Source organism: Culex quinquefasciatus, chromosome 1, assembly GCF_015732765.1.
Source record: "Culex quinquefasciatus strain JHB chromosome 1, VPISU_Cqui_1.0_pri_paternal, whole genome shotgun sequence".
Classification (NCBI taxonomy): domain Eukaryota; kingdom Metazoa; phylum Arthropoda; class Insecta; order Diptera; family Culicidae; genus Culex; species Culex quinquefasciatus.
Genome location: NC_051861.1, coordinates 54,108,352 through 54,122,102, shown reverse-complemented (window position 1 = coordinate 54,122,102; position 13,751 = coordinate 54,108,352). Strand labels below are relative to the sequence as shown.

The window sequence follows — 13,751 nt, the reverse complement described above, 5'->3', positions numbered from 1 at the left end:
GCTGCAATCACAGAGACCTGGCTGCAGCTCAAAAACTCGATGTATCATGAGCACTACACTATCGTGCGTGCGGATCGCGAATCGACGGAGGCCACCCGGGGGGGAGGAGTGGCACTTCTGGTGCGAAACGGTATCAACTTCTCCAAGCTGGAAACCTCGACCCGTGCAATCGAGTCTGTTGGGATCACAGTCAAGACGGACCCGACACCAGTTAACATCTTTGCCGTCTACTACCCCGGTTCTCCTCGCAGGGCAACGCTCAGCCAGCTTCGACGCGATATCCGCCAACTCAGCAGTATCGATGGGCCATTCTTCCTGGTGGGTGACCTGAACGCGCGACATAGGATGTGGAACTGTGCCAGGGCCAACAAAGCAGGACAAATCTTGCACCAAGAGTACGAGTCCAAGGACATCTACATACACGCTCCGGATACTCCCACCCGCTGCCCCGCTGGACGAGGGAGGCCTTCCACGTTGGACCTGGTCATCTCAAACAACCAGGTGCAGATGTCGAAGCCGATAACGCACGTTGAACTGTCGTCGGACCATCTGCCGGTCACCTTTACGATCGACGTTGATGTTCCAGTCGCCCCGGCTGGAAGACTCGTGCGATGCTTCGACAGGGCGAACTGGAGCACTTTTGCTCGCTCGATCGAGCGGGAGGTCGACCTTAACGCTAGCTGGATCAACACTCTAGATCGCTCGGAGAAAATCGACGACGCCATCGACAAGTTCACCGCCATCCTCAAAGCTGCTGAGGAAGCCGCTGTCCCTTCGCGTAGGATCCTACCTCAGAAGAAGGACATTCCCGACGAGCTGAAGCAGCTAATCCGGCTGAGGAACGTGCGGCGTAGACAGTTCATCCGAAGACGGGACCCGATCATCGGTGCGGTGGTGACCCACCTGAACAACGTCATCAGCACCAAAAGCGCCGAACACCGCTACAAAAATTTCGGCTCCTTGCTAAGGACGCTGGACAACGGCAGCAACAAGTTCTGGAAGCTTACCCGCAACCTCCGGAACACGGTCAAGCACAGCCCCCCGCTGAACGTCAACGGAGACCTCGTAGTGAGCCCTTCAGCGAAAGCCGAAGCGCTCGCGAGTGCGTTCGCCGCTGCACACAACAACGAGCAACCAGGTGATCCCGAAACATCGGCCGCTGTGGAGCACGCGCTTGGCCACATCCGAGCGACAACGACTCCCGTGCCTCCGGCCGCCCTTGTTAAGCCAAAAGAGGTCAAGGCGATCATCCGCACGCTCAAAAACCGGAAGTCTCCAGGGCAAGACGGAATCCGGAATACGTGCCTCAAGCAGCTGCCAAGAAAAGGGTTGGTCGTCCTGACCAAAATCTTTAACGCTTGCCTGGCCTTGGACTACTTTCCGGCTCGTTGGAAGCACGCAAACGTGATCGCCATCCCAAAGGCGAACAAGGACATAACCAATCCAGGTAACTACCGCCCGATCAGCCTTTTGAGCAGCCTGAGCAAACTCCTGGAACGGGTGATCCTCGCCCGGATAAACCGTCACCTGGAGACGGAGCAACTCATCCCACACGAGCAGTTCGGCTTCAAGCCGGGGCACTCAACGGTGCACCAACTCGCCCGTATCTCGGAGATTGTGAAGCGCGGCTTCCTGGCGGGGAAATCGACCGGCATGATCCTTCTCGACGTCGAAAAGGCCTACGACTCCGTGTGGCAGGACGCCGTGGTCTACAAGCTCTTCCGCTCAAACCTCCAGCTGTTCCTGGTCAAGATCGTCGAGTCGTTCCTGATGAATCGGTCGTTTACGGTGACGGTGAATGGCGAGCGTTCCTCCGTCCACAACATCCCCTTCGGCGTGCCCCAAGGATCAGTTCTGAGCCCGACTCTCTACAACATCCTCACCTCCGACGTGCCGATGATCGATGGAGTGTCGTACGCATTCTTTGCGGATGACACTGCATACTTGGCATCGGACAAGGACCCGAAGATCGTCGTCACCCACCTCCAAGCGGCACAGAACAACCTCGAGGAGTTTCAGCGGAAGTGGCGCATCAAGCTGAACGCTGGGAAAACCCAGTCCATCTTCTTCACCAGGAGGCGTGCTGCTCGGCACCTTCCCCGCAGATCGATCAGCGTCAACGGCCAGCCTGCGACGTGGGACGATGAAGTCAGGTACCTGGGTGTGGTGCATGACAAGAAGCTGAAGTACGACAAGCACGTGAACAACATCATCGAGAAGGTGGATCGTTCCACCAAGGCGCTCTACTCCCTGCTTAATCGGCGGTCGAAGCTGAGTATTAAGAACAAGTCGCTCGTGGTCAAGTGCATCATCCGTCCAATGCTGACCTACGCTGCTGCGGTCTGGGGCAACTGCGCCAAATCGCACCGTAAGCGACTCCAGGTGAAGCAGAACAAGCTGCTCAAGATGGTGCACAACCTGGACCCGTGGTACCCCACCGACGATCTACACGAGCTGGCCGGCGTCGACACCATCGACGCAAGCATCGAAAAGGCAACGAGAACCTTCAGGACTTCCTGTGGGATGTCAACGAATCCGCTCATCGAAGCACTCCTCCATCAACAACTGTGATATTAGTCTTAAGCCAAACATAGATCTAGGGTTTTTTCTCAAAATTTATTTTCCCTAAAAGAGCACGCAGCTAGCAACATCTAAACATAGAAACATGTACCCTCCCTGTAAAGGCTTATGATTTGATCTCAGTTGAAAGGTTCTCCAAATCTCTGAATTGCAAATGTAACATCCTGGAGCAGAACTGCTAAATTCTAATAAACACCAATTGAATTGAAATAAAAAAAAACAATAAAATCAAAAAAGATTAGGCGAATGATAAATAGACTTGATATTACAAGTACATTAAGGAAAAGTATATTTTTTAAGGGAAAAAACAAAACAAAGTTTGTTACAGCAGTATCAATTGATAGAAAAGAGTGGAAAAGCTTTGAGAGATAAGAGAATCAAAAGTTAGTAAAATTAAAATCAAATATTGGATATTAAATAGAAGAATCAGTGAAGAATTGGGAATCAGAAGAGCAAAATAAAAATAGGAGATAGGTGGTAGCTGAGAATGAAGAGAATAGAAACCCCGTTGTGCGATGTTTCAGGTACATCCACAGCAGTTGACTCAACATACTGCGAATCAAAACAATACCGTCTACAATCACAAATTACTTCCCTTTCCCACATTGTTGCGCCCCTTTCTTTTAGCCGTCTCGACTCTGACCCGCGGTGGTCAAAGGTTTACGATCCGTTTCCACAGGCCACCAGCTAGGTCATCATGAAAACCAAGCCAACGTGGAGGTAACAAAATAGGACACTCGCAAGGAACCAGAGCTATACTGTTCTGATCAAGATAATTCGGATGATCTAACAGAACTACGGATGTAGTTAGTTACGCTCCTTCCAGGATGTTCCTTACGTGGACGTCAACCGAAGAGCACGCAACAAGGTCAGTGCCATTGCATGCTCTTAGGTATCAATCCTTGGCCTGCGACCAATATGACAAAGAACTTTGTACAAAACTCTAAAAAGTAAATCCATTTTTATTTATATTTGGTGCAACATTCTCGCGTGACAGTTTCACGAAAGCAAGAGACAAGGCAAAATTTTCACCATGTTACCACATTTCATGCGAACTATTTAAGCTAACAGATAGCCTCAGAAAATTTCAGTACCTTACGAGGTTTCGTTAAAGACGGATCCACGGTGGTTATTTTATGGACATGGAAAGACACAGGTTGTGCACCACCTTGGAAATCTGTTCTAATAAAGATTGTTAGGACGGACACCCGAAAACCAGAATGATTTGAGGCAATGGGGTTGGGACCAAACTTTTAGGATATTGGCCACACCCGGAGTGGCCATGGCCCTGAGGGAAGGTTCTCCCGGGAGGACATTTATGGAACTATACATATTGGGGCAATATGGGTATCAAAATTCATGGTTTTTGATCTAAGGGTTATTCACTTCGAGTATATCGCATACTGTGTACGGCAGCATACCATACGCGCGTACCATACGCGCATTATACTGGCATGGTATGGACAACTTTTGGATACAATTTATATCGGTGTAGTTGTCAAAATCGGTCAAAATAATAAACAATAAACAACACATTTGGAAATTTCGAGTTTTGGAAAAGAATCTGTTGCTTGATCTGTTGGCAATTGGGTACTAAAGCCCTATGCCAATTTTTATGTACAACGGTAAAAAACACGATTGAAAACCATTTCTTATAACTTTTTTTTTCATTTTAACGCAATTTTTTTTTTGACAAGACAACATTTTTTTGATGTATCAACTATGGTCCCCTTGGAACGACCTGTCAAGTAGGATCTTTTCTGTCAAGAAGGACCGCGAGGTTAATTTTTCAAAATTGATTTAAAAATCCATTTTAAGCTCTTTATGGTCGTACAAAGGGTCATTGTACTCAGAAAAAAATAAGCTTTATCGCTGTGAACAATAATATCAGCAATCTAAGCTTCATTTTAGGACCCAATTCATCTACATTTGGGACGGAATCGAGCTGATAGATTGTTTGAATTTCAGCGGCCAGATGATGAAAGTTTTGTTAATTTAAGTGAATAAGTAGAAGGAATCCTGATGCGGACGCAAAGATCCGGCACGGCGTGTTTTTTGGGCAACCTTAAGTAGAAAAAATAGTCATTGCTACTTTCAAATGTGTCTTATAGGAAATTTTCTCAGCTTTCCAATGCTTTTAAGAGCGAAATGTTTCATCGGGAAATTTCTGAGATATCTCTATTTTAAGCTTTTTGTTTTAAAATCCTTAATCATTTATTGGAAACTTTTAAATAACAGTCCAGGAAACTTGTCAAATGATGTGTTTAAATGTCATTTACTCATCAAAATGTGCTAAATAAGACAAGAAACAACTTTGTAGAAGGTTGCAATTCGCTAAACATTAGAATAATTAAGTTTTAACCGGATTTTTGAAGATATGGGATTTATTCAGAAATAAAAATCATAAAACCGTATTTAAATATGATTTTTACAAGAACAAATGGATTATTAGATAACTGTTGTATACAAATAACACCGGTCTGCTCTGATTTAGCTTGTTCAACCGAAACTTTGGTTTGTGATTGATAGGGTATTCCCTAGATTTTTATGATTAATTATCATATTTCCTTAACCAAACATGAACCAGTTGCATGGATTCAAAACATGTTTAATATCCGAAATTGAACTGCAAACTACTGTTGCAAGCTTTAGGAGAAATACTTTTCATTAGTATGAATGATTGTTTTAGTTTTTTGTATTAAATGAATAATAGTTGGAAAAGAAGTTTTTGTTAAAATAATATTTAATTTTTGTTCAAAAAAAAAAGTTTGAGACGGTGTTTTCAGCATTCTGAGTTGAAAGACTCTAGTTTTATTACTACTTTTAAGTGCATTTTCAACAGTAAACATTTAATAAAATTTCATCTTTATTTTAAAACCATGAAAATAAGACTTTTGAAGCTTGCAACAGTAATATGTAGTTTATTTTCGATTTTAAAACATACTTGTATTTATGCTCCTGGTTAATGTTTGCTTAAGAAAATATAAAAAAAATTCATTAAATTTCAATAACACCATTAACAATCACAAACCTGCCAAAGTTTCGGTTTAGCAAGCTAAATCAGAGCAGACACGTGATATTTGTACACAAAAAATAACCCAAACCAAAACAAAAAATATGTAATATTTTAATAATTCTTGTAAAAAAATGTATTAATACGGTTTTATGATTTTAAGTTCTGAATAAATCCCATATATTCAAAAAATTAGATCAAACAAAATTTTCAAAATGTTAAGCAGTTTGCAACCTTCTACAAAGTTGTTTCTTGACTTATTTTGCACATTTTGATGAGTACATGATACATGAAACACATCATTTGATAAGTTTTCTGAACTGTTAGTATTAAGTTTCCAATAAATAATACAGGAATTTAAAACAGAAAACTTAATATACAGATATCTCAGAAATTTCCCGATGAAACATTTCGCTCTTAGAAGCATTGGATAGCTGAGAAAATTTCCTATAAGACACATTTGAAAGTAGCGATGACTATTTTTTCTTGAAAAGGTTGTTCTAGAAAACACGCCGTGCCGGGAAAAAACGTTTTGATCAACATAAAGTCCAGGGTATCGCAGCTGGTATAAAAAGCCACATCGTACTACGAGTCGATTCCTCTGAGATTTTACAGCTGGGCGAGAATTCTTTGGATTCTGCCTTCGTTTATCTGTGACAACGGTTGTTTCGAGGGCGATGCTGTTTGAATTCCTTTCGGACGAGATTTTATTTTCCGATGTGTTAATTTTTGAGCGCTTCAAAGTGTTCGTCATGTTTGGCAAGGATCGCTGCAGCCTGATCCAGCTCGACGACCTTCCTTTTCTGCTTGTTCGATTCGCTCCATCAAGTACTTTTATCTCGTGTTCTGACAATTTACAGTAGTTGTGCTTTTCTTTTCCTTCCTCTAAATTTAAAACCCTCCCCCGCCACGGATGCCGAAGCGTGGCACCACCTTCCTGTGGGCGACCCCTTCGCCGGTGCCCACCGGTTTCGGCGAGGTGTTCAAGCAGGGATCTCCCAGCGTCCTCTACTACCATCCGTGCAAAATAAATCCTGGCTTCCCCCAGGATCCCGGAAGAAACATCCCCCCCCCCCCCCCTCAGGGGCGCCGACTCTGGGGGGGCACGGTACTTTTTGCCCCCATAAAAATTGGGCAGGGGGGCAGCCCATACATTGTGCCCCCCCAGAAATTTTAGAAGAAAAATATTCTTATTTTAAATATTACAAAAAAAAATCACAGAAATAATTGAAAATAATATTTAAAACTGAATTGGAATTGGATAGAATTCTTGTAAGCGAATCTGTAAAATAGTTCAAATTTTTTTTTTAGATCGACAACGTTTCATCTATACTACTGCGCTCTCTTATGCTAACTAGGTAGGAAAACCAGCAAGCTTAGTATACAAGAGCAAACTTACGCAAACTCTTGTCAAAACAATCATCAAGTTTTCAGATGCAACATTCTGCGATTTGCCATTGTAGATCAGGATTTAGCGAAAATGAACTGAAACACTTTTCAAAATGGTCATTTGATGACAGCTTTACATTTAAAAAAATGCTGATAAATTCGATATTTTTTTGAGTAATTTTAGGTATTTTTTGCTTGATTTCTTTTTAAAAAAATGCAAATTTTTGGTCGTATCAAGTTGTCATAATGCTTTTTTTGATTTTATTAAAAACCGTTTGTGTATCTTTTTGGTTATTCTTAAATTCGGAAATTCTGAAATTCTGAAATCCTGAAATTCTTAAATTCCTAAATTCCTAAATTCTTAAATTCTTAAATTCTGAAATTCTGAAATTCTGAAATTCTGAAATTCTGAAATTCTGAAATTCTGAAATTCTGAAATTCTGAAATTCTGAAATTCTGAAATTCTGAAATTCTGAAATTCTGAAATTCTGAAATTCTGAAATTCTGAAATTCTGAAATTCTGAAATTCTGAAATTCTGAAATTCTGAAATTCTGAAATTCTGAAATTCTGAAATTCTGAAATTCTGAAATTCTGAAATTCTGAAATTCTGAAATTCTGAAATTCTGAAATTTTGAAATTCTGAAATTCTGAAATTCTGAAATTCTGAAATTCTGAAATTCTGAAATTCTGAAATTCTTAAATTCTTAAATTCTTAAATTCTTAAATTCTTAAATTCTTAAATTCTTAAATTCTTAAATTCTTAAATTCTTAAATTCTTAAATTCTTAAATTCTTAAATTCTTAAATTCTTAAATTTTAAATTCTTAAATTCTTAAATTCTTAAATTCTTAAATTCTTAAATTCTTAAATTCTTAAATTCTTAAATTCTTAAATTCTTAAATTCTTAAATTCTTAAATTCTTAAATTCTTAAATTCTTAAATTCTTAAAATTCTTAAATTCTTAAATTCTTAAATTCTTAAATTCTTAAATTCTTAAATTCTTAAATTCTTAAATTCTTAAATTCTTAAATTCTTAAATTCTTAAATTCTTAAATTCTTATATTCTTAAATTCTTAAATTCTTATATTCTTAAATTCTGAACAAATAAATTGATGTTAAATTTTCGATTTTTTTAAACATTGTTTTTTTTTTGTAATTTCCAAATTTCTGATTTTTTTAATTTATTAATTTCAACTTTTGAATTCTTAACATTTTTAAGCATTTTTTTATTGTTTTTTAATGTACATTTTCCAATTGGGTCCTAAAATGAAGCTTAGATTGCTGATATTATTGTTCACAGCGATAAAGCTTATTTTTCTGAGTACAATGACCCTTTGTACGACCATAAAGAGCTTAAAATGGATTTTTAAATCAATTTTGAAAAATTAACCTCGCGGTCCTTCTTGACAGAAAAGCTCCTACTTGACAAGTCGTTCCAAGGGGACCATAGTTGATCCATCGAAAAAATGTTGTCTTGTCAAAAAAAAATTGCTTTAAAATGAAAAAAAGTGATCAGAAATGGTTTTTAATCGTGTTTTTTACCGTTGTACATAAAAATTGGCATAGGGCTTTAATACCCAAGTTCTAAGTTCTAAATTTTTGCTTTTTACTTTTGATTTCATTTTTAGAATATTTGTGTTGTTGAATTTTAAATACCTGATAATTTTTATTATTGACTGTTACTTCTGGAAAATAAGTGAGAATATGCCAATTAGAAGGAATTCGCCTTCCAAACATATAAAAAATTCCCCCAATAAACATTCTCAATCACGTTTTAATAAATTATCTTTTTCAAAAAAAAATGGATTCCGGATGAAAAAAAACTCTTATCACATCGTAATATTCAAATTGGTAAAATTCGTGATATACAATAAACTTAAACATCAAATCGCCACTCTCTCCTAACGATTTCGGAAAACAACCGTGCCCCCCCCCCCCCAACATTTTGGACTAGTCGGCGCCTCTGCCCCCCCCCCCTTGTTCAGCGCTTGACAGGTTCGTTGATCTTCATCAACTGTTGCTTGGACCGCCTCGTCCCGACAATGTCCTACAGGTACTCCAACAACCCGCAATCGCTCTCCGCGATTGTCTCTGGTTTTATTACCAAAATCGACTCAACCTCGCCCTGCAGAATCTGAAACCGCCAACTGCATCTAACCATCAGCAAAAACAGCACCAATGTTTGACGTTGACAAATGTCAAAAGATTCCACACTGAAATAAATCTTCATAGATAATGGTCAATACTGGGTCGCGTATGATACGCACGATATCTAGTAAGATACTCGCTACATACACACTCCATACAAACCTCAGTATAAGAAGTGATCTGCCCTTAGAGCCGAGGGCATGCGACGGTAACGCTACATTTTCGAAAAATTTTGCATTGACACCGCAGATAGAGCTTTTAGACAAAGTCCTTTGTCAAAATTGTAGTTTGTCTTTGGTGCCTTGTTGACCTTGTTGTTGCCTGGTCTTGTTGCACGATTGGAACCCTGAGAGTACCATTTTGCCTCTCCATAACTATAGGCTCTCTATTAAAAATGGGTAATACGCTACAATAATTCTAGTAATGTGGATGCGGTGGGTTTATACTGCAGTTTCCAAATGCCGAAGTGACCTTCAGGTAACTTACATGTTTAAAATTGCGTCTGATATAAGTGCATTGAACACAGATGTAAATTTCAAATAGAAAAACTATCTTACTGGGTGAAAAAATATTCCGACTGCTTCCAGTAAGGTTATCATCGAAATATTCTCCAGTGCCCTGGATATTTACTAAACTGACATAAATTCTGTTATCTATCGCCATTCCGGTTATGTCTATGGCAAAACTACTTTGAAATATTTCTTTGAAAGTTGCGTCATATTAATGGTTGTAAAGCAATTGAAATGAATTAACAAAAAAAAAAGCACAAGATACAATCTCATCATAAACAAAAACAGAGTGACGCAAACGTTTAGTTATTCACCCTATCGTGCAAACTTTTGAGATCTTTCCTTCCCGGGGACTATCCGCAATCAGGGACTAGCATTGTGCAATAAGCAAATACTGAAAACGTTTGATTAAAACCCCCATCCCTTTCACCTATCTAAACACTTACCTATATTTGCCTCAGCTGTTTCCTCGACAATCCGTTCCACCATGGTTGCGGCGTTGATTTCCTCTCTCGACCCGAAGTTTGAACTCTTCAAAAAAAAAACACTGTCACTAGGGACGCGGAAGCTGGAACCCGGGACAACCTGGCCTTTTTTTCTTCCGTTGGTTTTTCCTCGCAAGCACGCAGAGAAAAACAGACAAAATCGTCGCCCTACTTTGTGCTCCGGCTAGAAAACCAAAGTCAGCGCGCTCTAACCTCGTTTTTCGTTCCTCCGACTTCAGCCCGCGAGTCGCGCGAGGAAATAAAAATCAAGAGTGGGTACGTGATCTCCGGGATTTCAAGATGACGACTCCGACATCCGATTCATGCAAGCCAAACCATCACACAGCAGCAGCACAGTAGGCCGTGGTTGTTTTGGTGTTCCCGAGTAGAGCGATCGAACTCGTCGTCACGTCACGCAATTTCGGGTTTGGATGTATTGGTGAGAGAGATATGGTAAACGCACCACTACAGCGGCACCCAAAAAAAAAACTTTTCCTTTATGTGCGCGACCAACAGATATTCACACGATGCTGCTTCTTCTTTCCTTCGCTAGCTGGTTTGCTTTTCTTCCTACCGCTTACAAATTGCGACTTTTTTCTTCTCCAAAGCCAAAAAAATTCGCCAAATCAATTTGCTGACCTCTTCATCGAAAATTTAGCCCTTTTTCGGTGTCGACTCACTCACACACACACGCACGTACGCGGTCGCAACTCATCGACGGAAAATACACACCGAGAAAAACACGATCCCGATCCCGTAACTTGAAATTCGTCGTACAAAGGATCGCAGACACGGTCTCCCACGCACAGATATCAAATCGTAGCAGGTCGGTCGGTCGGATGCACTTTGCCGCGCGCGTTGATCCGCTTTTTTGCAGCAGTAAAACAACTGGACTGCAAAAAATGGTGACGACACGGTGGTGGCTAAAACAAATTCGCTAAATAGCGGTTCTTCCACTCCCTGCTCTCTCTTCGGCTATTCCATTACTCGCTCCTTCGATGTTCAAACTCCTACTGACGAGCACTGTTGCCGAGCAGATGCCGTGTTGGAGCAAAGAAATCCAACCGTGGTTCTTAAAATATGAACTAGGTATGATAGACTGTGCTAATAAAAAATTGCTTTCCTTAAAAGTCAAAGCACGCGATAGTTTGTGAAGGATTTTCTCCAAAATTCGAACGAAAATAAGAGTAAAACTCACGGTAAAACTCCATGACAAACCGATAAAACCCAAATTCGCTTGTTCATCATAGCTTTTTTTAGATTCTTAAAAACGTACAATCAAGGATACCTGGTAAATATGCTAAAACCATGGAACCGGACGACAGTACAGTGATGTCATATTGCGATTATGAAATGTGTATCCCTCCTTTAAAAAAACTGTATCGCGAAGTTAAATATCTGTACAGACAATGTACAAAGATAAGATTGAGACTTTGGGAGCATAATTTTATTACGTAACGCGAAAAATCGGACTTTTAGACGCCCTCCCCGCCCCTCGTAAAAAAATTTCCATACAAATTTTAAAAATGTTGTATAGAGCGTAACACGGCCTCCGACCCCCCTCTCCCCCTACTGCGTTACGTAATAAAAGAACGCTCCCTTTGCTTGCACCGCTATTATTGCGCGTATTCCCGAAAAAGACACGCGGCAAACCAGCATCGAAACGACGCGCCGCACTTTCGGCAAATGCGCGCTTTCAAATCCCATACTGTGCGTTTTGTTTTTGTTGATCTTCTTCTTCGAATTGCATGGTATTGTTGCCGGAAATGTTCTTTATTGCACCAAAAGTGTAGAAAATCGTTGGCAACAGTGTCTGCGGCACATTCTGAAATGCCGCGCGGCGTGTACCTCCGAAAGAAACGGACCCAAACAGACGCGAGTTTGTCGTATCCAAACGAGCATTTGCCACGCCCAGCAAAACTTATCAGTGTTGCCAAGCTCAAAACATACGTTGCCAGATCGATTTAGAATTTTTAGACCAGTCTCCTTATTTAGGGTCTCTAGTCAAAAGTGGTTCGCTCGTGGCACGTCAGTTCTAGGGACCCCAAATAGGGAGACTGGTCGAAGTGAATTTGACGTACCCAAACAGACACGAGTTTGACGTATCCAAACGAGCATTTGCCTTTACGCCCAGCAAAACTTGTCAGTGTTGCCAAGCTCAAAACATCCCTGACAGACGGACCGGGCCGACAACGGCCCGAAAACCGCCGGACGGCTCGACAAAACGGCCCGAATTCCGTCGGTTTGTCCGACGGAATTCGGGCCCTTTTTGTGCGTATATGCAACACTTTGTCCGACGATCGTCGAAATCGACGTTTGAGAAAATCGACGTTGACGGGCCATTTTCGGGCGACTTTGTTATTTAGGTTGTCCTGCCATTGTCGGGTGCTCAGGTGCTCACGTTTCGGATTTAGGGCTTAATCAATCAAGAGTATTATTTTTTTGCAAACAAGTAATTTTTATTTATCTCTTGATGATTGATGTATTTTTGTCTTCAGTGTGTGCCGATTTTGATCCAAAGAAGCAGCTCTTGCATGTTTTGTTTGTGTCCTTGTCTAAGAGAAAAGGTAATATAAGAAAATATAAAAACAAAAAACAAGCAAATTAAGAATTTACCTCTTCCTCCACCGCACCGCCCAAAGGACCGACAACTGCTTATCCCTGATGGTCTTCACCGGAACATTGTCATGTTGCTCGGAGGACCGAATCCTCACCGATCAAAATGGTTTCTCCGGAGAGGGCAATTTATCCACCGCTGCTGGATTCCGTCCAGGGAAAAAAATTTTATTTGGTTTGTTCGCACTAATATCATTTTACAACAAAATTATAAGGATTTGGTAATTACGAATTTATTTTGAAGACTTTGCTTTGTGAAAAGTAATGATCTGTCATAAATTTTATCACCGCCTGCTAATTTTCTATACGCCGATTAAACGCAGGACAAACGCTCGAAAATGGCAGGACAAGATCGATTTCGAGTAGATAACGCTTCGAAAGGCACGACCGCGGGACTTCAGTCTAACAGGGATACGTTGCCAGATCGATTTAGCAACCCTGTTAGACTGAAGTCCCGCGGTCGTGCGATTTGAAGCGTTATCTGCTCGAAGTCGATAGACAAATCCAGCGAAAGCTCAACGCTGCTTTTTGATGGTGAGAGATTTGACAGCTCCCATACTAAATGTCTCGATTTTCATACTATTTGTTAATTTTCTTCTAAAATAAAACAACATATGAAAACTATATATTTTTGGTGCCCAAAATTCCTGCTGAATCGAATGGTGTACTTATCTCAATTGCAAATTTTTCGAACAGTTTTTATTTAATAATATTCTAGACACATTTTGTGCACCTAATCAATCAATACTTTTATCATAAATAATCATTTTATTGCTTAAAAATTGAGTTTTCCTGTGCTCCCATATTCAAATACATGGAAGCTGTCATTTCTAACACCATTGGCCACCTAGCGGCCATTTCAAACTGGATACATCTATTGAGTCCTGCCATTTTCGAGCGTTTGTCGTGCGTTTTGATCGAATGTCAAAAAGGCGACATCTAGTGCTTGTGAAAATCTTGGCAGGCGTTGATAAAAATCAATGACAGTTGTATTTTCGTGGGTTTCCAAAG

The 13,751-nt window shown here is 40.7% G+C and overlaps 1 protein-coding gene and 1 long non-coding RNA gene across 2 annotated transcripts in view; both read right to left on the bottom strand.

The window, feature by feature from the left end:
• Window positions 1–11,155, bottom strand: part of LOC6034765 (serine/threonine-protein kinase MARK2) — a 35,307-nt gene extending 24,152 nt beyond the window's left edge. Inside the window, exon 1 of the mRNA XM_038249155.1 lies at window positions 10,086–11,155. Coding sequence (XP_038105083.1) covers window positions 10,086–10,128 — 43 coding nt within the window. The 5' untranslated portion in view covers window positions 10,129–11,155. The remainder of the gene's footprint in view (window positions 1–10,085) is intronic.
• A 1,439-nt stretch (window positions 11,156–12,594) lies between these two features.
• LOC119765387 lies at window positions 12,595–13,142 on the bottom strand. Its single transcript, XR_005276688.1, has 2 exons — window positions 12,741–13,142; window positions 12,595–12,679 (listed from the first exon to the last, which is right to left on the bottom strand). It is a non-coding gene; the product is annotated as an uncharacterized LOC119765387 (long non-coding RNA).
• Between the last annotated feature and the right edge of the window lie 609 nt (window positions 13,143–13,751).